Genomic DNA, 23,327 nt, shown 5'->3' with positions numbered 1-23,327 from the left:
ATTATTCGTGTCTCTGCATGTTGTTGTTGTCCCTGGTGTTGTTGTCGTTGTTGGTTGCAACTGCGATGCACAACTTGATGACGATGGTAGTTTTCCATTATGTTGGTTTGTTGGTTGGTTCGTACGTTCGTCCGTTTGTTTGTTGGTCGGTTTCGATTATAGCCAACAACAATGACTGACAACAAAATGTCCACCATTCGTTTTTAATTGCACTTTAGACAATTAAATATACATACACACATACAAACTCACACACACATCCACACACACACACACACCGAAATACAAACAATTAAAGGAAGACTAATTACCAGACACAAATGAAAATTGTGTTGAAATTATTGCAATTAAAAGGCAGTGTCACTACCTTCTTCTTCTTTTTGCGCTGTTGAAGGAAGTCGCCAATTAAAATCATTTGATTTACTACCGGTGGCAGGCTATAGGCTCGGTCGGCCGTGTGACTACGACTTAACACATCATTACCTAAGAAACTTCCTCAAGATTGTTTTTAAGTACAAATGCTAATTTTCTTAGTAATTTAAATGTAGTTAATTAAACCAATTGCGCTTATCTGAGCATTATATAAAACAATTTAACAAGCTTCGACATGCTAAATACAGTATTTATGCCACAAACAAATAATGATTCATTGCCTATTATGGCAATTATGGCTTGTCAATGAAATTTAGGGACATCAGATGTTCTGAAACATGGAAATTTACATTGGATGTCAGCAGCTTTGGTGGTTTCCGGAGCCGACTTGTTTAGTCGGCCTAAATTAAGACTAAATCCAAAAAAAAAATTAAATATTTTTTTCTTTACAAAATACCTTAAATATATAACTTCTAATAAGTCTTCTACCTAAAATCAATTGGTTTTCTATCAAAAGACTAGCTATAAAGATCTGCTGTCTGGCGAAACTACTAAGAAGGCCTTCCATCTTAAGCGTTCTCTATCCACAGAGGACTCAATCATTGTATATCTATGAATGTTTTATAGGTTTCAAATATATATTGAAAGTCATTCACCTTTACAAAATTTCCCATCCATAGAAGAAATTTTGAAATTATGGTTTTCTCTTAGAAGGTCTTCATAAAAGATCCAGGAAGTTAAAAGGTGTCTGTCGGTTTTACCGACAGATATATACCCTCAGCCAATATTCGATTATTTAAATATATCTTGACTTCAATATTGTCCATTTCGTATCGGACCAAAATAAATATGATATAAATAATACGACGTGCTAGGCTTAGACTATATCGACAACTTCCTCTACATTTTTAGCGAGGAAGGTACGAGATATAGTGGGCCGAAGTATTCTATTTTCACACTTCATCTAATATAGATAAAAACTTTAAATGGGCCCAATTACAAGAAAATCGAAATTTTTAAATCAAGTTTTATGCGAAATCATAAACTCCATATTCAGTTCTGATTTCCGGTTGAGAAAAATATTTAGATATACCAAGTTGTAAAGAATCCCGGACTTGTTTCATAAGTTATGACAGAAAAAAGTATTAACAAGTAAAAAAGCAGTAAGTTCGGCCGGGCCGAACTTTGAATACCCTCCACCATTTGGAACGAATTAGAAAATTTTCAAAAAAATAAAATCCATTAAAAATTCTTTTAAAATCATTAAAACATCTAATATAGGAAGGTGCCGATATATGGGGGGATATACGATATTGTGGACCTATAAAGACAAATCTATGTCTGCGTGTAAAGTACTCACAAGGAACTCCTTGTGTGGATTTTCAGATAATTCCATTGGAAAAAGTGGCTAAAATCATCAAAATACCGAATATAGGGGAGTACCGTTATATGGGGTATTTACGATATTGTGGACCTATATAGACAATTCCGTTTCAGGGTTAAAGTGCTCACAAAGAACTTTGTGTGTGGATTTTCAGACAATACGATTGGAAAATGGGGCTAAAATCATCAAAATACCGAATATCGCGGGGTACCGTTATATGGGAGCTATACGTTATCGTTAACCTATATAGAGAATTGTCTGTCGGGGGGTAAAGTGCTCACAAAGAACCCCTTGTGACCATTCCGTTGAAAAATATGTCTAAAAACATCAAAATACGGAATATCAGGGGTACCGTTATATGAGGGCTATACGATACGACCTATATAGATAATTCTCTGCCGAGGTATAAAGTACCCACAAGGAACTCCTTGTGTGGATTTTCAGACAATTCCATTGAAAAATGTGGCTAACATCATCAAAATACCGAATATCAGGGGTACCGTTATATGGGGGCTATACGATATCGTGGACCGATATAGCCCATCTTCGAACTTGACCTGCCTGCAGACAAAAGAGAGATCTGTGCAAAATTTTAGCTTCCTATATTAATTCGTTTAGACTGTAGCGTGATTGCAACAGACGGACAGACGGACGGACAGGGCTATATCGTCTTAGAATTTTACGCTGATCAAGAATATATATACTTTGTTGGGTCTAAAATGATTATTTCGATGAGTTACAAACGGAATGACGAACTTAATATACCCTCCATACTTTTTTTGGTGGAGGGTATAAAAATTGTGACCTTTGTGGGAGAGATACAACAGATCATGTTTAGAAATGGTCCGATCTCTACCATCATTATAACAGATCTTATGTTGATGAAAATATTGAGATGTACCAAGTCTGAATGGAATCGCGGATGTTAATTTTAGGAGCATCATGGAAATTCAAAATTTTTACCCTTTAAGGGGGATGTACAAGAAGAAGTGGACCGATATATCCCATCTTCTCAACAGACATTGGGTTAATAAAAATAATATAATGTGTGTGATCCGAATCTTACATCACATTTTATAAGAGTTATAATCATTCAAAATGTTAACCCTTTGTGGGGGAGGTACTTAATGGAGTGGACCGATATTGTCCATATTCGAACCTGACCTTGCACTGATGTAAATATTAAGATTTGCAAAAGTTGAAGAAAAATCGGAATATCCTTTCTCCTTCTGTATATCTCCGAACTCGGTCTAAGTTTGGGCCGAACTTTGAAAACCCTTCACTATTTGGAAGGAACTTTTATGTATAGAATAATTTCCAACAGGTCTTCTATGGGAAGACAGTCTTTTGCAGGTCTTCAATGGATAAAGTACCTTTCACAGATCTTCTATGGATAGAAGATCTTTCACAGGTCTTCTGTAGACAGAAGGCCTTTTTCATGTCTTCTATGGAGATTAGACCTTCTACAGGTCCCGTATAAATAGAAGACCATCTACAGGTATTCTGTGGACCAAATATATTTTAGAAGTCTTGCGTGGACAGAACATTCTACATGTCTTCTGGGGTTAGAGTCTCTTATACGATTTTCTAAGGACAGAAGACCTTCTACATGTCTCTTTATAGAAAGAAGACCTTCTACAGGTCTCCTAAGGAAAAAAAGACCTTCCCCAGGTCTTCTATGTATAGGAGACCTATTATGACTCTTCTGTGGACAGTAGACTTTCAACAGGTTTTCTGTAGACATAAGAATTTCAACAAGTATACCTTCAAGAGGTCTACTGTGGACAAAATACCTACATCTTCCAACTATAATTTGCACTTATGAATCTTCATAATAATTCCTAAAAAGATCCACTTTTATAGCTCCAATACTCCTAGCAAATTATTCCTCTACATAGATGCGGTTGTAACTTCAATATTTCTTACTAATAATCTCGAATGTTGCTCCAAAATTCCTTCAAAATCATTCCAAAAATGAGCCTCCATTATGTGTCTAATCGTCACTGACAAAAATAGCTCCGAGCAATGCTTCTATTATCTTTAAGACAATTCCGAAAAAAGTCATTATTGCTCGAATAATTCTTGAAAATAATTTCAAAAAGGAACAACTAATACAGCCTGAAAGACCCTTGAAAATATTTTTATTATTTTTTCAAAAAGGCTACTAGGAATAGTGCTAGGCATAGCGCTAGGCATAGTAGCCTTGAAAATTATTTCTTAAAAGAAATACCATTACAATAGTCCTTGAAAGTAGTTCCTGAAATGGTCTTGTATTGTAAATACTGTAATCATTATATGCTATTCCTTGAAAGAGTCTCGATTACAGGCTAAATAATACAGGGTTGCCCATATTCGACGGACCCATCGGGCAACGCCATAACTTTTGACAGAGATGTCACATCGCTTAATGACATACCGCGTTTGAAGCGTCAGTCCAAGAAGATTTTTACCATGAACCAATACACGCCACGCGAGCGCTCTGAAATTTACATTCAACAGAAGAAGTCAATTGTGAAAACTCTACATTAAAAAATGTGAGAAGTGCGCCTTCTAAGAACACCATTAAGCGTTTATACGAAAAATTTTCGACTGGTAAGGCTCTTTCTAATCCGAAGAGGCCATATAAAAGTCGACCAAGGCGATCGGCCGAGAATATCGCTGCCGTACGAACCAGTGTTGAGAGGTCCCCAAGAACATCCCAAAAACGCCGTTCTCAGCAGTTGGCCATGGCTCGGTCCACTTTACAACGGATTATTCGGATTTATTTGCATTTGTTCCCGTACAAAATTCAATTGACGCAAAGAATGTTGCCTGTGGACAAGTCTCGTCGATTGGAATGGGCCCAAAGGTCCGTCGAATATGGGCAACCCTGTAGTTACAATGGTTCGTAACGAAAGATACAATTTGGATTTAATCGTTGCACACCAAACATTTCAGAAAATGATTTCTATATAGAGCCCCTATTATAGCTCGACATTGCCTTTTATTTATCCTTAACAGTTCTACCTAAGGAGATATTACCATAAAAAATTTCTAAAAAGAAACATGATTATAGCTCTAACACTCATGAAAATAATTTCTAAAATAGCTGACGTGATAGCTCCAAAATATTCCTAAAAGTTGCCAAAAGTATGGTTCGAAATCCTTAAAAATAGTTTCTGAAATAAGCCACGATTACAACTGAAAATAGTTCCTAAAAAAGATGTCCGTCAAGATAAATTTAAATTTAATTAGCAAAGACACAAACCAATGTGATTTTTTTCTCCGGTTCGTAAAGGGTTAATAAAAAGAGAGAGAGAGAGAGAGAGAGACAGAGGGAGTAGTAAACCAGAGAAAATTAAAGGTAAATTAAATTATATTAGTTTTCATCAAATTTCATATTTTTCCGTACAAATTTCAAATTTAAAATGAAATCGCTAAATAAAAACCTAATTAAAATTTACGTTGAAAAACTTTGAAACCCTTAGCTCTACATTTAAAAACCGAGAATAAAATAGTTAAAATTGAAGCGGAGTCGTGGCTGGGCACAAATGAAAGATCTCGAGGAGTAATTTCCGAATCTGTGGACCTTATAGTCCAAAAGAGAATTTCAGACTTAGGAAATTTTGGAATACTCCTCGAGACCTTTCACTTGTGCCCAGCCTCGACAACGCTTTATTTTTAGTTTCTGTTCTGTGGACGCTTTTATCTGCAATTTCCCTAAAATTGAGCGATAATTCTTCAGAAAATGCAAAAAATTCCTAAGTCTGAAATTCTTTTTGACTATAAGGTCCACAGATTCGGAAAGTACTCCTCGAGACCTTTCATTTGTGCCCAGCCTCAACACCGCTTCATTTTTAGTTTCTGTTCTGTGGACGCTTTTATCTGCAATTTTCCTAAAATTGAGCAATAATTCTTCAGAAAATACAAAAAAAGCCTAAGTCTGAAGTACTCCTCGAGATCTTTCATTTGTGCCCAGCCTCGACACCGCTTCATTTTTAAATATTTTATTCTCGGTTTTTAAATGTAGAGTTAAGAGTTTCAAAGTTTTTCAACGTAAATTTTAATTAGGTTTTTATTTAGCGATTTCATTTTAAATTTGAAATTTGTACGGAAAATTATGAAATTTGATGAAAACTAATATAATTTAATTTACCTTTAATTTTTCTCTGGTTTACTACTCCCTATCTCTATTTCTCCCTCTCTCTCTCTTTCTCTCCCTCTTTATTAACCCTTTGCGAACCGGAGAAAAAATCACCTTGGTTTGTGTCTTTGCTAATTAAATTTAAATTTATCTTGATCTACACCACTTTGCTAAGTTTTTATGGGAGAATTCAATCATAGACGCTATGATTATAATTATAATTTAAAGCTCAAAGGACTAAATATGCCGAAGCATTTGTATCTTTTAAATTCGGAATTGTATTGCTCATTTGGTGCACAATTAATTTGAAATCGGATAAAGATATATATGGTAGCTATATCCAAATCTGAACCGATCTCGATAAAATTTGGCAAAGATATTTCTGAGCTGTATTTGATATATTTCCCTGAATATCGTTGTAACGGAGTGCATATTACGGCTGTGGGTAACAAATATAACAAATCGGATGAAAAATATATATTTGAGCTATAGCTATATCTGAACCGATCTTCACCAAATTTGACATACTAGCTTCTAGACTCAATTCGGTCGTAAGTGCCAAATTTCATCCAATTTGGGCAAATATTAGAAGTTTGGTGCACAATCAAAGGTAAATCGGACGAAGTTATATATGGGAGCAATATCCAAATCTGAACCGATCTCGATAAAATTTTACAAATGTATTTCTGAGCTGTATTTGATATATTTCCCCAAATATTGTTGTTGCATAGTGCATATTACGGCGGCGGTGGACAAAAATAACAAATCGGATGAACAATATATATGGGAGCTATAGCTATATCTGAACCGATTGCGATCAAATTTGGCATACATATTTTCAGGCCTAATTTGGGTGCATATGCAAAATTCCATACAATTCGGGCTAATATTACACGTTTGGTGCACAATAAAAGACAAATCGGACGAAGATATATATGGGAGCTATATCTAAATTTTGACCGATTATCTCCAATTTCAATAGGGTTCGTCCTTGGGCCAAACAAATGATCTATGCAAAATTTCATCTGGGTCGGGCAATAAATGCGACCTGTACTTTGTTTACAAAAATACATGGACAGACGGACGGACGGACAGACGGATGGACGGACATGCATAAATCGACTCAGAATGTGATTCTATGCAGATCATCAAAACGAACTATGGGTCTATCTCGTTTTCTTCTGCCTGTTACAAACAAATGCACAAAGACATAATACCCTGACCACCTTGTGGTGTAGGGTATAAAAAAAGCAACGACTTGTAATCTTTGTGGTTGTGTGAGTGACGTTATTTTTTATCCATTCTATTTCGCAGTAGAAGGAACCAAGTCGTCCATCTCATCTTCGCAATGGCATAACTTTTTCTTATCCACAATGGCATGGCTTTTATGCTCGAAGTAAACATGGACGACAGCATCTCGCCATGTAGTAGTGACACGGCGCAACACATTCACACGCAGCTAAAGAGCGTTACCAACGAAGCGTTCTATTTTAATCTTAATGTAAACATTCATCAACCAAACGACCGAACGACCAAACGACCGACCTACTCTCGACAAAGACGAAGATGATGATGACGAGAACGACTACCACTACCAAACATACAATGATGATGATGATACACTTGGAAGTACTTCGTGGAGTACAATTATAGACTTGACTCAACACGACTTAAATTTGCAACCAAACTCACACACACACATCTATACACCAATTATGCGTTGCATGAAGAAGAAGAAGAAACATACGAAAAAACAGAGTTAAACGCTACAAAACATATGCTGCTTTTAATATCCAGATGCTGAAGAGAGTTAAATGTTAAACATCCCTACAAACGTACAATGTACGTCGAACACTTTTCCATGCATAATAGCCAACAACCAAGCTTTTGGCACCACATTCTACTCGCTGGCCAAGTGCAAGTGTGTGAGTGTATGTATGTGTGGAAGGATATACTTATGTGCAGATGTTCAAAAGTCAGTTCATATATAAATAAACAAACCCTTCAACGCCATTAAATGGCTTATACACCCATACATACACGCACATATACTTGCATACAACCACAATTGCACCGGATAGTATTGGCTCCGTACAGTGGTTTTCAAGGTCCATAGGCGGTCTTAGAGATTGGCTGGTGACTACGTGACAAGCTGCCAAAATTAGCCCAAAGTAGAGCATTTTAAAGTCTTAAATGACTTTGAATTCCAGTCACGCATCTCTTTTTATTCGGTTGCTTGTGAACTATCCTGACAGTGGCATGTGATTTCTTACTTATGGAGCTGAACATATATATATATATTTGTTATTATTTCATACATGGAATTCTTATGGACACGTGATGCTATTTCCAGATTTCTTGGGTTTCTTTAAGAATTCAATTCATCTTTTTTTAACATAGCCCTGTCATTGAATACCATGACTTGACGAAGGATTTGATTGCTGGTCATGACATAGGGTTTGTCAGACTGATATCCGGTTGATAGTCGCCAAAAGTGGTTAAAATCTTTTAAATTTCTAAAATAAGTCGGCAATCTTAAATCAGGTCTATATTGACACCAGGGTGATGTGGTATATTTTTTGGCCCTAGATATTTGGAATTCTGGCTTTTATATGGATGGTATATGAATCTCAATATAATAATAATATGAAAAGCTAAATTTTAAGAAAATCAAGCATATATTTTCATTTATGTGAATAATTGTTAACCTTTTGTAGGGGAGCTCCCAGCAGAAGTGAACCGACAAATTCCACATACACATGAGATCTCTGGTTGAGAGAAATATTTATATTTACGAAGTTTTTTAAAGAATCTCTGATTCGCAAGTTATGAGAGATATAAGTATTGAAAATTCGGACCCTTTGTGGGGGAGGTACCAGAAGGAGTGGGCCGATATCAACCATCTTCGCACCAGCTCTTTAAAAGAAATATTGGAATGTGTGAAATTTGAAGAGAATCGAATTGTGAACATTTAATAACAGATATTATTATTTAAATTTAACCAGTTGTGTAGGAGGTACCAGGAGGAGTGATCGGACATATTTCATTTTTGTGTTGGTAAAAATATTGTGATGATATTGAGATCATTTCACATTTTATAATAGTTATTGGAATTTGCAAAGTTTGCACCAAATCAAATGAGGTAATGTGGTTCTATGAGGTAAATAATCTTTCTTGAAAAGTTTGACCTTTTGTATGAGAGGCATCTCCGAACTCGATCTAAGTTTGACAATAACATTACGATGTGCCAATCTAGCGATCTAGCGATGCACGTTCGTCTCTACGCCTGTCTGCCTGGTGCGCACCATAACTTCGAAGGGAGTATCCGATGTGGTCCAAATATGGTACATCGTATTATTATAATCAAACATAGATCGAGTTTGGATATTGGTCCACTCCTACTGGTACCTCCCACACAAAAAGCCGAAAATTTCAAAAAAGATAGAGAATCAATAATCCGATTTTGTTCAAACTTTGCAAATCCTAATATTTGCGTCAGTGCTAGGTCAGGTGCGAAAATGGACGATATCGGTCCACTTTATTAAATACCTACCCCACAAAGGGTCAAAAATTTTGAATATTTACAACTTTTATAAAATGTGATGCAAGAGTCCGACTGTCTTCAAATTTCATACATCCCAATATTTTTATTAACCCAAGGTCTGGTGTTAAGATGGAATATATCGGACCACTCCTTCTAGTACCTCCCCCACAAAGGGTCGAAATTTTCAAAAAAATATATTTTCTGCATAGAAAGAGAAACTATAATCCCATTTTGCTCCAACATTGCACATCCTAATATTTGCGTCAGTGCTAGGTCAGGTGCGAAAATGGACGATATCGGTCCACTCCATCAAGTACCTACCCCACAAAGGGTCAACATTTTGAATAATTACAATTCTTATAAAATGTGATGTAAGAGTCCGATTGTCTTCAAATTTCATACATCCCAATATTTTTATTAACCCAAGGTCTGGTGTTAAGATGGAATATATCGGACCACTCCTTCTGGTACCTCCCCCACAAATGGTCGAAATTTAAAAAAAAAATATTTTATGCACAGAAAGAGACGCAATAATCCGATTTTGCTCCATCTTTGCAATTCCAAATATTTTCGTCAGTTCTAGGTCAGGTCAAAAAATGAATAATATCGCTCCACTCCATGAAGTACCTCCCCCACAAAGGTTCAAAAAAAAAACAAAGGTCACAAAATTTTAAAAAAAATTGATGTAAGAATCCGATTGTTTAAAAATTTCACACATCCTAAAATTTTTATAAACCCAAGATCTGGTGTTAAGATGGAATATATGTATATTATAAAGATAGTAGAGATCGAACCTTTCCTTTTGGTACCTCCCCCACAAACAACCAAAATTTTGATTAACAACAACGTATATAAAATCCGAAATAAGCAACCGGTTACGTTTATATTTCACACATCCCATTATTTCTACTAACACAAGATTTGCTGTAAAAATGGGATATATCGGTTCACTCCTTCTGGTACCTCCCCCACAAAGGTTCAAAATTTTGGATATCCATGAAGCTCATAAAACGAGAAATTCATATCCGATTCCATTCAGACTTGGTACATCTCAAAATTTCCATCAACACAAAATCGGACCATTTCTTCTGGTACCTCGCCCACATAGGGTTCAAGATTTTGAAAAACAAAACGCTCAAAGAAAGCGAAATAAGCATCCAACTCTCTTTAAATTTCACACATACAAACATTTTTGCCAACACAAGATCTGTAGTGAAGATGATATATATCTGCGAACCCTTTCTGCTACCACACCCACAAAAGGTCAACATTTATATACCCTTCACCATAGTATGGAGAGTATATTAAGTTTGTTATTCCGTGTGTAACACCTCGAAATATACATTTTAGACTTCACAAAGTATATACATTCTTGATCAGCATAAAATTCTATGTCGATTATGTCGGCAGGACTTTTGAATTCAAAATTGGCGATGTATGTCCTCGTTTTGGTATAGCCTCCATATAGCGGTACCTCCCGATATTTGGTATTTTGATGATTTTAGCTACATTATTCGCCGATTTGTTTTTAAGTTTCGCATTTGAATATTGTAATGGCTTATGATAAAAGTTACCTATGAAGGTCAATATCGTCCTATAGGCCCTTATATAACAGGTACGTTCGGTATTTTTAAGATTTTTACAGAATTTTTAACGGATTTTATTGTTTTTGAGAAGTGCCAAATTCGTCCCAAATGTTGGAGGGTATTCAAATTTCGGCCATGCTGAACTTACAGCTTTTTTACTTGTTAATACTTTTACCTACCATAACTTGTGGAACAAGTCAGCGATTCTTTACAAATTGATATATCGAAGTATTTATCTTAGCCAGAAACCTGAGATAAATATGGAATTTATGATTTCGCATAAAATTGAATATTTGGATTGGATTTTTTTTTGTAATTTTGCCCATACCAATATTTTTATCTGTATAAGATGAAGTATGAGAATGGAAAACTTCGGTCGTCTATATCTCATATCTCACGCATAATTTAACATTTTCTAAAAGTTATCACATATCTCTGAGGAAGTGACCAATATAGTCCAAACCTGACACGTCGTAATATTTATATTATATTTATTAAGGTCCCATACGAAATGGACAATATTGGCCCATTCCTTCGGAACTTACTCCATAGAGGGTCAACAATTTTGAATATTCGTAACAAAAGTCAAAATATATTTAAATAATCTAACATTGGCTGAGGGTATACATCTGTCGGCAAAAACCGACTGATACTTTTTAACTTGTTTTTAGTACCATTTAGTACACTTATGGTTTGAATTTCTAAAAACACAGCCTTATCACATCCTTGCACTTTAACATTGGCCCACATGCAAGACTCTACCTTAAACCCTTTCTCACACATTTTTATTTTTTTTTTTCAAAATACATATTTCAAAATGTATGCACTAAAATGGCCGTAACTCTTGAATTGAGAAATATTAACCTTAGCATTGACTTCAACTTTCACATAAAGTTTGCAGGACCAAAATCGATTCACGCATTCCAGAGAACATCAATGACTAACACAATGCAATATTTTTATACCCTCCACCTAGGAAAGGGGGGTATATTAACTTTGTCATTCCGTTTGTAACATCCCTAAATATTCGTCGTAGACCCCATAAAGTATAAATATTCATAATCAGCAGAAAATTTTAAGTCGATTTACGATTTTATCGTAATCACGCTATCTTTCGAACGAATTGAGATAGAAGGCTAAAATTTTGTACAGATGTTTATTTTTCCAGGCAGGTTAAGTAGGTCCACGTTGTCATATAGCCGCATATAACGGTACCTCCCTATATTCGGTATTTTTATTAATTTAGCAAAATTATTAAGCGGAATTGTTTAAAATTTGGTATTTGAAGTCCGTAATGGATACTACAGCCTAAGACGTCTTCGTATAGCCCCCATATAACGGAACCCCCGATATTCGGTATTTTGATGATTTTAGCAACATTATTCACCGGAATTGTTTCAAATTACGTATTTATGATTCGTAATGGGATCTACAGTCTGTGACAGAAAATTGTCTATGCAGGTCCAGGTCTTCGTATAGGCCCCATATATCAGTACCTCCCTATATTCGGTATTTTGACGAGTTTAGGTAGAATACCCACCGAAATTGTTTGAGATGTCGTATTTCAACTTCGTAATGGATGCTACAGCCTATGACAGAAAATTGTCTATGCTGGTCCAGGTCTTCGCACACCTCCGATATAACGTTACCTCCCTATATACGATATTTTGATGATTTTAGCTACATTATTCACCGTTTATTTCAAGTTTTCGAATTTGAATATGGTAATGACTTACGACAAACAATGCCTATGTAAGTCCACGTCGTATAGACCCCAATAAAACGGCTATATTCGGTATTTTTAAAATTTAAACAGAATTTTTTAATGATTTTATTTTTTTTAAATTTTCCAAATTCGTTCCAAATGGTGGAGGGTCGGCCCGGCCGAACTTACTGCTTCTTAACTTGTTTTTTTTTTTTTTTTTTTTTTTTTTTTTTTGATACATACACCTTTTATATCTAAGATCTCAACTTGGACCAAAGATAGGAGAAATTGAGTCTTTGTTGACATTTGATTCCACATTTCTCTCCAGATATTCAATCGATTGTTCTCATGCAATTGCCAGCGAGTCATATTTGTTGTGTACCACAGTCTCCAAATTTCACAGAATATCTCATCTCATTGTACTTCGTATTTAGTCTAATTATATCAATAGCGTTAAGAAGCTAATATGAGCAGCGTCTTCTAAATATTTACAATTTATCGAATCTAGATCAATTTAATTAAAAGCTATCGCAGACGTGATGATAAGATTATTCAATTATTGTTCTCGACGAAAATCTGATATTCGAAACCACACACACACACATGAGATGAGGTTGGGAAGGGAAAATTACAAAAACAACAACAACAACAACATCTCACTCAATACAACTTATAGATTTCTTCATTTTCGTTTCTATTGGCCCATACATTTTCTATTGGCTATTGTTTTATTGAGCCAAGAAATATCGTCGGTCTCTCGGTCTGAGTGTCTGTCTGTCTTCAAGTCTTGGCTTGGATCAGTGTCGTCGTTGTGAGGAGCATCCTTTAATAAAAAGAAAACAATTGAAAGTGTTTCCTTTTGTCTTTCTTTTTTTCTCGCTCGGCAAATTGTTTGGAGCTCTGTTTGTGTGATTTCATTGTAGCAGCAGCAGCAGCCAAAACAACGCTCACCCACTTAGCTACTCACACCAGGACAAGATGTGTAACATACATACATGTATGGGTGTGTGTGATGTGTTCCATTCAACATGTAAATATGTTTGTGTTGGCTGCCTAGTGTGCATCTGATGAGCTGGTTCGTTGGTGTCTGTGTGTTGTTCTTAACGCCCTCCAGAATACAACGCAACACAAAAGCCCCATTGGCGATGAACTGTTTGCACGGCAAGGAAGGAGTGGCAATGGAGGAGAAGAAGACAACGGAGAGGGAGAAGGAGAACAATCAAGCGATTGTCACTTTATCCGCATATTTACTGCATTTCCATCAATTTGTTTCTCAAAAGACTAAAGAGGATGGGTGAATGAAGAACAACAAAAAAAAAACGAAATTAGGAAACACCAAAGAAAAAAGGCAACAGCAACAACAAAAAAAAGCAATGGAACAACGATGTTTTTGTCTTCTCAGGAAGAACACATGCATAGCATGGATCCTTTGGAGATTTATGAGATAAATTTCATTTGAGTGAGTGGAAGAACGAACGCAGTGATGGTTGGGAAGGAGGGAGGGAGGTACATCGGGGTAACATAGATGGCAAACGCGAAATGACAATGAAAATGTAAATGGCTGCACCAAATTGGTTTAATTCATTTCATTTCCATGGCGGCTGTCATAGATTTATGGATAACGTCAGTGTCAGCCTAATTTATTTGGATGTATTTTGCGATATCAACTGCGGGTGGAGGAGAGAGAGAGGACTTTTCAATTTAAGGAAGACAACATAATCAAGGATATTTTCTAGAGAAACAAAAATCAGTTGTTAATTGTTTAAAAATATTTTTTTCAAGTCAAGTAGACTATCAGAGGATTTATGAAAATAATTATTCAAGGACTATCATAGCTACAATCGAGGACGTTTTTTAAAGATATTTGTTCAAGGACTATCAGAGCATTTTTGTAAATATTTATCAAAGACTGTTTTTAAGGACTATCAGGGGATTTTTGAAGATATTTGTTCAAGGACTATCAGAGCTACAAACATGGATTTTTTTAAATATATTTTTCACGGACTATCAGAGATAAATACATGTATTGGAAGATATTTTTTCAAGGACTCTAAGAGCTACAACCGTGCGTTTTTTAAAGATGATTTTTCAATTACTATCGAAGGATTGTTGAAGATATTTTTCCAGGACCAACAGAGGTTATCAGAGCAACAAACATGGATTCTTTAAAGATATTTGTCCAAGGCTATCAGATGATTTTCTAAGAGATTTTTCCAAGGGCTATCAGAGGATTTTTTAAGATATTTATTCTAGCACTCTCAGAGCTACAAACGTGAATCTTTTATAGATACTTTTAAGGACTATCAAACCTAATAACGTGGATTGTTTAAAATTTTTTTTCAAGGACTATCAGAGGATTTTTGAGATAGTTTTTCAAGGACTATCATAGCTATTAAGTTGGATTTTTTAAATATATTATTTCAAGGACTATTTTCCAAGAACCATCAGAAAAATTTTTAAAATATTTTTTCAAGGACTATCAGAGAAATTTTTGAGAATATTTATCAAGGACTATCAGCGGATTTATTTTTCCAAGGACTGTAAGAGCTACAAACGTGGATTTTTTTAAAGATATTTTTTCAATGACTATCAGAGAATTTTTGAAAATATTTATTCAAGGACTATAAGAGCTACAATCGAGGACGTTTTTTAAAGATATTTGTTCAAGGACTATCCGAGGATTTTTGAAAATATTTATCACAGACTATTTAAGGACTATCAGAGGATTTTTGAAGATATTTGTTCAAGGACAATCAGAGCTACAAACATGGATATTTTAAATATATTTTTTCACGGACTATCAGATTTAAAAAAGTGTTCTGGAAGATATTTTTTTAAGGACTCTAAGAGCTACAAACGTGAATTTTTTAAAGATGTTTTTTCAATTACTCTCAAAGGATTTTTGAAGATATTTTTCCAGGACCAACAGAGGATATCAGAGCTACAAACATGGATTCTTTAATGATATTTTTCCAAGGGCTATCAGAGGATTTTGTAAGATATTTTTTCAAGGATTATCAGAAGATTTTTTTGAGATATTTTTTAAGGACTCTCAGAGCTACAAACATGAATCTTTTATAAATATTTTTAAGGACTATCAAAGCTACTAACGTGGATTATTTAAAGATTTTTTTTCAAGGACTATCAGAGGATTTTTGAAGATAGTTTTTCAAGGACTATCATAGCTATTAACTTGGAATTTTTAATTATTTCTCAAGAACCATCAGAGAATTTTTGAAAATAATTTTTCAAGGTCTACCAGAGAAAATTTTGAAAATATTTATCAAGGACTATCAGTGGATTTTTGATGATGTTTTTCCCAGGACTATCAGAGCTACAAACGTGGATTTTTTTAAGATATTGTTTCAATGACTATCAGCGGATTTTTGTAGATATTTTTCCAAGGACTATCAGAGCTACAAACGTGGATTATTTAAATATATTTTTTCAATGACTATCAGCGGATTTTTGAAGATATTTTTCCGAGGACTATCAGAGCTACAAACGTGGATTTTTTAAAAATATTTTTTTCAATGACTATCAGAGGTTTTTTGAAAATATTTATTCAAGGACTATCAGAGCTACAATCGATAATTTTTTTAAAGATATTTGTTCAAGGACTGTCAGAGGATTTTTGAAGATATTTTTAAAGGACAATCAAAGCATTTTTAAAAGAATTTTTTAAGGACTATCAGCGGATTTTTGATGATTTTTTCAAGGCTTATCAAAGGATTTTTGAAGATATTTTTCCAAGGACTATCAGGGCTACAAACGCGGATTTTTTTTAAAAAATATTTTACAAGGACTATCAGATGATTTTTGAAGATATTTATTCATGGACAATCAGAGCTACAATCGAGGATTTTTTAAAGACATTTGTTCAAGGACTGTAAAAGGATTTTTGAAGATATTTCTTAAAGGACAATCAACGCATTTTTGAACATATTTTTCAAGGACTATCAGGTGATTTTTGAAGTTATTTTTCAAGAACCATCTGAGAATTTTTGAAAATATTTTTTTCAGGGACTATCAGCGGATTTTTGATTATGGTTTCAAGGCCTATCAAAGAATTCATAAATATATTTGTCCAAGGACTATAAGAGCTACAAACGTGGATTTGTTAAATATATTAGTTAATTTTTGAAAATATTTATTCATGGATTATCAGAGCTGCAATCGAGGATTTTTTTAAAGATATTTGTTCAAGGACTGTCAAATGATGTTTGAAGATATTTCTTAAAGGACAATCAAAACATTTTTTAACACATTTTTCAAGGACTATCAGTGGATTTTGGGTGAGTTAAGGCCTTTCAAAAGATTCTTGAAGATATTTTTCCAAGGACTATAAGAGCTACAAACGTGGATTTTTTGAAGATATTTGTAAGGACTTTCAGACGATTTTTGGAGATTTTTTTTTAAGGAAAATCAGAGGATTTTTGAAGATATATTTTCAAGGACTATGGAACCAACGAACTTAGATTTTTAAAGATATATTTTCAAGGACTATCAGGACAATAAACGTAGACTCATTAAAGATACTTTTCAGAGGATTTTTGGGAATTTTTTTCAAGGAATTTCGAAGAATTTTTGAAGATATTTTTTTCAAGACTACCAGAGCTATAAATATGGATTATTTTACGAGGATTTTTTCACAAGGACTATCGGAAGATTTTTGAATATATTTTTCAAGGACTGTCAGGGCAACAAACGTAGGTTTTTTAAAGATATTTTTTGAAGGACCACCAGAGCTACAAACTTGGATTATCAGAGCTACAAACGTGGATTTTTTTAAAAAAAAAAGTTTTCAAGGACTTTTAGGACAACAAACGTAGGTTTTTTAAAGATATTTTTTTGAAGGACCACCAGAGCTACAAAGGTGGATTTTTTAAATTTTTTTCCAAGACTATAAGAGTTACAAACGTGGATTTTTAAAAGTATTATTACAAGGACTATCAGAGCTACAATCGAGGATTTTTTAAAGATATTATTACAAGGACTATCAAAGGATGTTTGAAGATATTGCTTAAAGGACAATCAAAGCATTTTTAACACATTTTTCAAGGACTATCAGCGGATATTTGGTGCCTTAATATCAGAGGATTCTGGAAGATATTTTTCCAAGGACTATAAGAGCTACAAACGTGGATTTTTTGAAGATATTTGTAAGGACTTTCAGACGATTTTTGGAGATTTTTTTAAGGAAACTCAGAGGATTTTTGAAGATATATTTCAAGAACTATGGAACCAACGAACTTAGATTTTTTAAAGATATATTTTCAAGGACTATCAGGACAATAAACGTAGACTCATTAAAGATATTTTTCAGAGGATTTTTTGGAATTTTTTTCAAGAACTTTCGAAGGATTTTTTAAGATATTTTTTCAGGGACTACCAGACCTATGAACGTGGATTTTTTTAAACATATTTTTTCAGAGGATTTTTGGGGATTTTTTCAAGGACTTTCGAAGGATTTTTGAAGACATTTTTTCAAGGACTACCTGGGCTATAAACGCGAAAATATTTTGTTCACGAACTACAAGAGCTATAACCGTGGTCCGGATTTTTTTCAAGGACTATCAGAGGATTTTTTAAGATATGAAAATGTGCACCTTTGGTTGGCACCCAGGAACTCAAGCGCCTGCCATGGTGATGGTGTTGGCCGCCATAACATGGAACTTCCATGGTCGCTCTCCGCTTGTATTAATCGACCGTGGCATCGAAATAAATGCCGAATATTATGGCGAAAATATTCTGAAGAGTGTATTTAAGCCTTGGGCACGCAAAAATTTTGGCCGCAGACCTTGGACATTGCAACAGGACTCAGCACCATCGCACTCAGTACGCGCCATCTGGCGGTGTTTTGAAAATACATAGGACACATTTCATAAATACTACTAAACTTGGTATTGGGCGAAGAGATAGGACTGGGATCCTTAAATTTGATACTGAGGTCTCTGTTGGTATCTGAAATTGAGATATGCAGGTTGTTTTGGAAATGTTTACTATAATTGTACGAAATGTACTAATACCTTTTATAGTTCTAGTTTTCATCCTTTGGAGATTTATGAGATAAATTTCATTTGAGTGAGTGGAAGAACGAACGCAGTGATGGTTAGGGAGGGAAGGATGGTAACATGGATGGCAAACGCGAAATGACAATGAAAATGTAAATGGCTGCACCAAATTGGTTTAATTCATTTAATTTCCATGGCGGCTGTCATAGATTTATGGATAACGTCAGTGTCAGCCTAATTTATTTGGATGTATTTTGCGATATCAACTGCGGGTGGATGTATGAATATGAGAAGACAGAGAGAGCGCAGAATTTTCAATTTAAGGAAGACAACATAATCAAGGATATTTTCTAGAGAAACAAAAATCAATTATTAATTGTTTAAATATATTTGTTCAAGTACCGACAGAGATACAAAAGTGGAGTTTTTAAAGAGTTTTGTTCAAGGACTATCAGAGGATTTGTAAAGATAAATTTTCCAGGACTTTCGAAGATTTCTTTTTTAAGAACTAACCGAAGATTTTTTCAAGGACGAGTCCCAAGGACTGTCAGAGCTACAAGCGTGGATTTTTTAAAGATATTTTTTCAATGACTATCAGAGGATTTTTGAAAATATTTATTCAAGGACTATCTGAGCTACAATCGAGGTTTTTTTTAAATATTTGTTCAAGGACTATCAGAGGATTTTTGAAAATATTTATCAAAGACTGTTTTTAAGGACTATCAGAGGATTTGTGAAGATATTTGTTCAAGGACAATCAGAGCTACAAATGCCGAATATTATCGCGAAAATATTCTGGCCGCAGACCTTGGACATTACAACAGGACTCAGCACCATCGCACTCAGTACGCGCCATTTGGCGGTGGTTTGAAAATAAATAGGACACATTTCGTAAATGCTACTACATTTGGTATTGGGTGAAGAGATAGGACTGGGATCCTTAAATTTGATACTGAGGTCTCTGTTGGTATCTGAAATTGAGATATGCAGGTTGTTTTGGAAATGTTTACTATAATTGTACGAAATGTACTAATACCTTTTATAGTTCTAGTTTTCATGGACGTCAAGGATATTTTTCTCTCTGTACAAACAATGCGTGTTGCAAATGATGTGAATGCGTGTGCTATTGTACACATTGGCCTTGGGAAATTGTATAATTAAATCTGGCAAAATCTAATTTACACGCACACAAACAATAAAATATACCATAAACATACAAAAAAAATAGTTCGCCAAATCCCACAACAAAATTGTAAATAATGTGTTTTTTACTCTTTTTCCAGTTAAACAAATAAAAAGAAAAACATAAAAAAGCCTTTAAAAATCCTATCCGCCAGAGGAATAAACAAAAAAATTCTAAAAACCTATCCAAAACTGCCTTGATTTCCAAAGAAGTAAAAAAACAAACAAAACAAAATTCCAAACATCAATCAAACAAATCTCCTGCAAAAGAAAAAAACGGCTTTCAAACCCCTCTAAAGATGACTGCCCAAAAACCCCAGAGTATGGCATCGCATCCATCATTGCCGGCCCTCAACAAAAAGAAAAAGAAGAATAATCGCAGTTGCCAGCAATCATCCTGGTTCCAGCAATGGCTATCATCGCCTGCCTCGTTACCATCAGCGCTGAGACCCAACCTGTCAGCAATGCAGCAAAGTGTGCTGCTGATATTTTGTTGCATCTGTTTAATACAATTTGTCGGTAAGTAGCATAGATTCCGCTAATTACTTTTTTCTTTCCTGGTCAAATATGAGACACATGATTCTTTCGGGTATGAAAATGTGTTAATGTCACTGACACATGGGTCTCGAAAATGTGGAATGTTTGAAAATAATCCCAGGCAACACTTTGAATAAATGAAAGAAAAAAAAAACGTAAGAAAATAAAAGAAAACGGAACTGACATAATATTTAGATGTATTTTCATGGGACTTAGGCGACCATTCCTTTATGTCACATATTCTATATTTTTATTATTTACTCAGGCAACCAAACAAACAAGAAACCTCCTCCCTGTCTGGTGACCGGTTATTTTCACACATACCTATTATTTAATTGCATTATTGTACCCTACATACCGGCTTAGTAAAGCAATTGACAATATGATATTCCGAAAATATTTTAAGGGGCACTGTGGCTATCAGGTTGGATTTTAAGCTATACTGGACCAATGAGCGCGATTTTTAAAGATATTTTCTAATGTGGATTTTTAGGACGTTTTATTAGAGCAAAAATCGTTAATTCTTAAATGATATTATTGAGGGATAATTAGACAAATGATTGCGGATTTTTAAAGGATATTTTTGAAGAACTTCAGGGCAATAAATATGAATTTGAAGAAAAACAATTGTGGGGATTTTTTATCACAATTTTTAGGACCTTTTATGTACTGATCGTTTATTTTCTAAGGATGTTTCATTCTTCTAAGGATATTGTCCGTCAAGATTAGTAAAATAATCATAAACTCTGTAAATACATTTATAAAGGCATCGTTAGATAAAAATTGATTGAAGAACCCTTGGGACAATAGTCAAAGTTTATTCAGACATTTTCTCAGATATACTAGAGCAATAATCGTTCAAAGGATATTTATTGAGAAATCTTTCGAGCAATCTTCGTGGAATTTTAAAGATATTTTTGAGCGAACATCAGCTTACTAATTGTGGGTCTTTAAAGGATATTCCTGAGGGATCATAGGAAAATTAAATAAGCAACTTTTCAAGCTGCATTAGAGCATATACTGGGTGAGATAAAAAAAACTGCAACAAAGTCAAAAGCCATAATTTTATTTTTTATTTTTATTGAATGAAAGCAAAAAATGTCGGAAATAGCATCAGATTTTGGAATAAGTTTAGAATTGTTCGAATTGGTCAACTTTGGAACGAATTATGGCCTTCAAAAGGCCAACAAAACCGTAACACGCTGCCCGAATGTTGCGACCATCGGCTGTTATGGCGGACCATACCATCACTATGGCCGGCGCTTGAGTTCTGATGGCCATCCGAAGGTCTACATTTTCAGCTTACCACAAGTAAACACGATCATTTTGTTTTTTTTTACAAACTGCTGACCAACGAATGTTTTTTCATCACACCCTGTATTCTTAGGGTGAAATAATTTTAGATTTTGTAAGAATACTTTTGGAGGGATTATTGAATATGTTACTCATGGTGGATTTCGCGAGGAATATTTTTTGGGAATTTCATTGTGAATTTATAAGGATATGTTTAACGAGCAACTATAGCAATAAGGGTGGACTTTTTATGATCACCATGCATTTTTTAAGGATATTGTTTGAGACATTTTGACAAAGACCACTAAAGCAATAATTCAATTTTTTGATGGACATTTTCCGAGACGATTTTTTAAGGACATTTTTTTATTGAATTAAAATGGGAATTTAAGACCATCAGATCTATTATGTTGAATTTTTGAAGGATATTTTTGAAGTGATCATTAGATCAATCATCGTGGATTTTGAACGCACTAAGGAAAGATCGTGGATTTTATAAGGACATATTTTGATAGACCGTTACATTAATTATCGCGGATTTTTCAATGATATTTTTGAGGGATAACTGGAACAGTAACAGTGAATTTAAAAACAGATTTCATGGAGCGATACTTGGGATTTTTTAATCTGATTTTGGAGTCGACCCGTCCGTCTGTCTGACGGGTGCGCACAATAACTCTCGAAGGGAGCCTCCGATTTAATCGAAATATTATCCGGTTTAGCTCCAATTTTCCAAGTCCTAATATTTGTATCAGTGCTAGGTCCGGTGGGAAAATGGACAATATCGGTTCACTCCATCAAGTACCTCCCCCACAAAGGGTCAAAATTTTTTAATAATTATAACTCTTATAAAATGTAATATAGGATTCCAATTGTCTTCAAATTACCCAAATCACAATATTTTTATTAACCCAAGGTCAGGTTTGAATATGGAATATATCGCTTCACTTAATCAAGTACCTCCCCTACAAAAAGCCAACATTTTAAATATCCATGAAGCTCATATAAAACGCAAAATTAACACCCGATTCCATTCAGATTTGGCACATCTCAATATTTCCATCAACACAAGATTTGTTATAAAGGTGGTAGAGATCGGGTCATTTCTACTGGTATCTCCATCGCAAATGGTAATAATTTTCAATACTTCTATCTGTCATAATTTGCGAAACAAGTCAGCGATTATTTACAACAATATTTAACACAGGTATGGTCTTCTTTAGATTCAAAAACTTTCACAGGTCTTCAAAGGAAAGAAGATCCTACATATGTCATCCAACAATGGCGAAACTTCCGCATTTTTTTACTATAAAAGACATTGGTCTTCAGGACATTTCCAGAGGTATTTTAAAGATACAACTTTATCTACAGATCTTCCATAAAAAGATGGATTTGTCTTAGGTCTTCCAAATATAAAATACGACTTTCCACAGTCTTTCTACAAAAAATGCATTCCAATACTTTTTCTGTACACAGAGGGGTTTGTATCTGCATTCCCTTCCACAGGTCTTCTGTACATAGAAGATTTTGAAGAGAGAATAACTTTCGCATGTCTCCTAGCTATTAGCGCCCATCGAAGCGTCTTTT

At 34.6% G+C, this 23,327-nt stretch overlaps 1 protein-coding gene across 2 annotated transcripts in view; it reads left to right on the top strand.

Annotated features, from left to right (window-relative positions):
- LOC101889849 (uncharacterized) overlaps positions 1-23,327 on the top strand; it is a 93,128-nt gene that overhangs the window by 9,239 nt on the left and 60,562 nt on the right. For both annotated transcript variants that reach the window (XM_005177480.4, XM_011298260.3), the window contains exon 2: positions 20,012-20,429. In XM_005177480.4, the coding sequence (XP_005177537.1) occupies positions 20,210-20,429 (220 nt within the window). In that variant the 5' untranslated portion in view covers positions 20,012-20,209. The remainder of the gene's footprint in view (positions 1-20,011; positions 20,430-23,327) is intronic.

This window comes from Musca domestica, unplaced genomic scaffold (assembly GCF_030504385.1).
Source record: "Musca domestica strain aabys unplaced genomic scaffold, Musca_domestica.polishedcontigs.V.1.1 18, whole genome shotgun sequence".
Lineage (NCBI taxonomy): Eukaryota > Metazoa > Arthropoda > Insecta > Diptera > Muscidae > Musca > Musca domestica.
The sequence above is the reverse complement of the archived record's forward strand: the minus strand, read 5'-3'. Positions and strand labels throughout refer to the sequence as shown.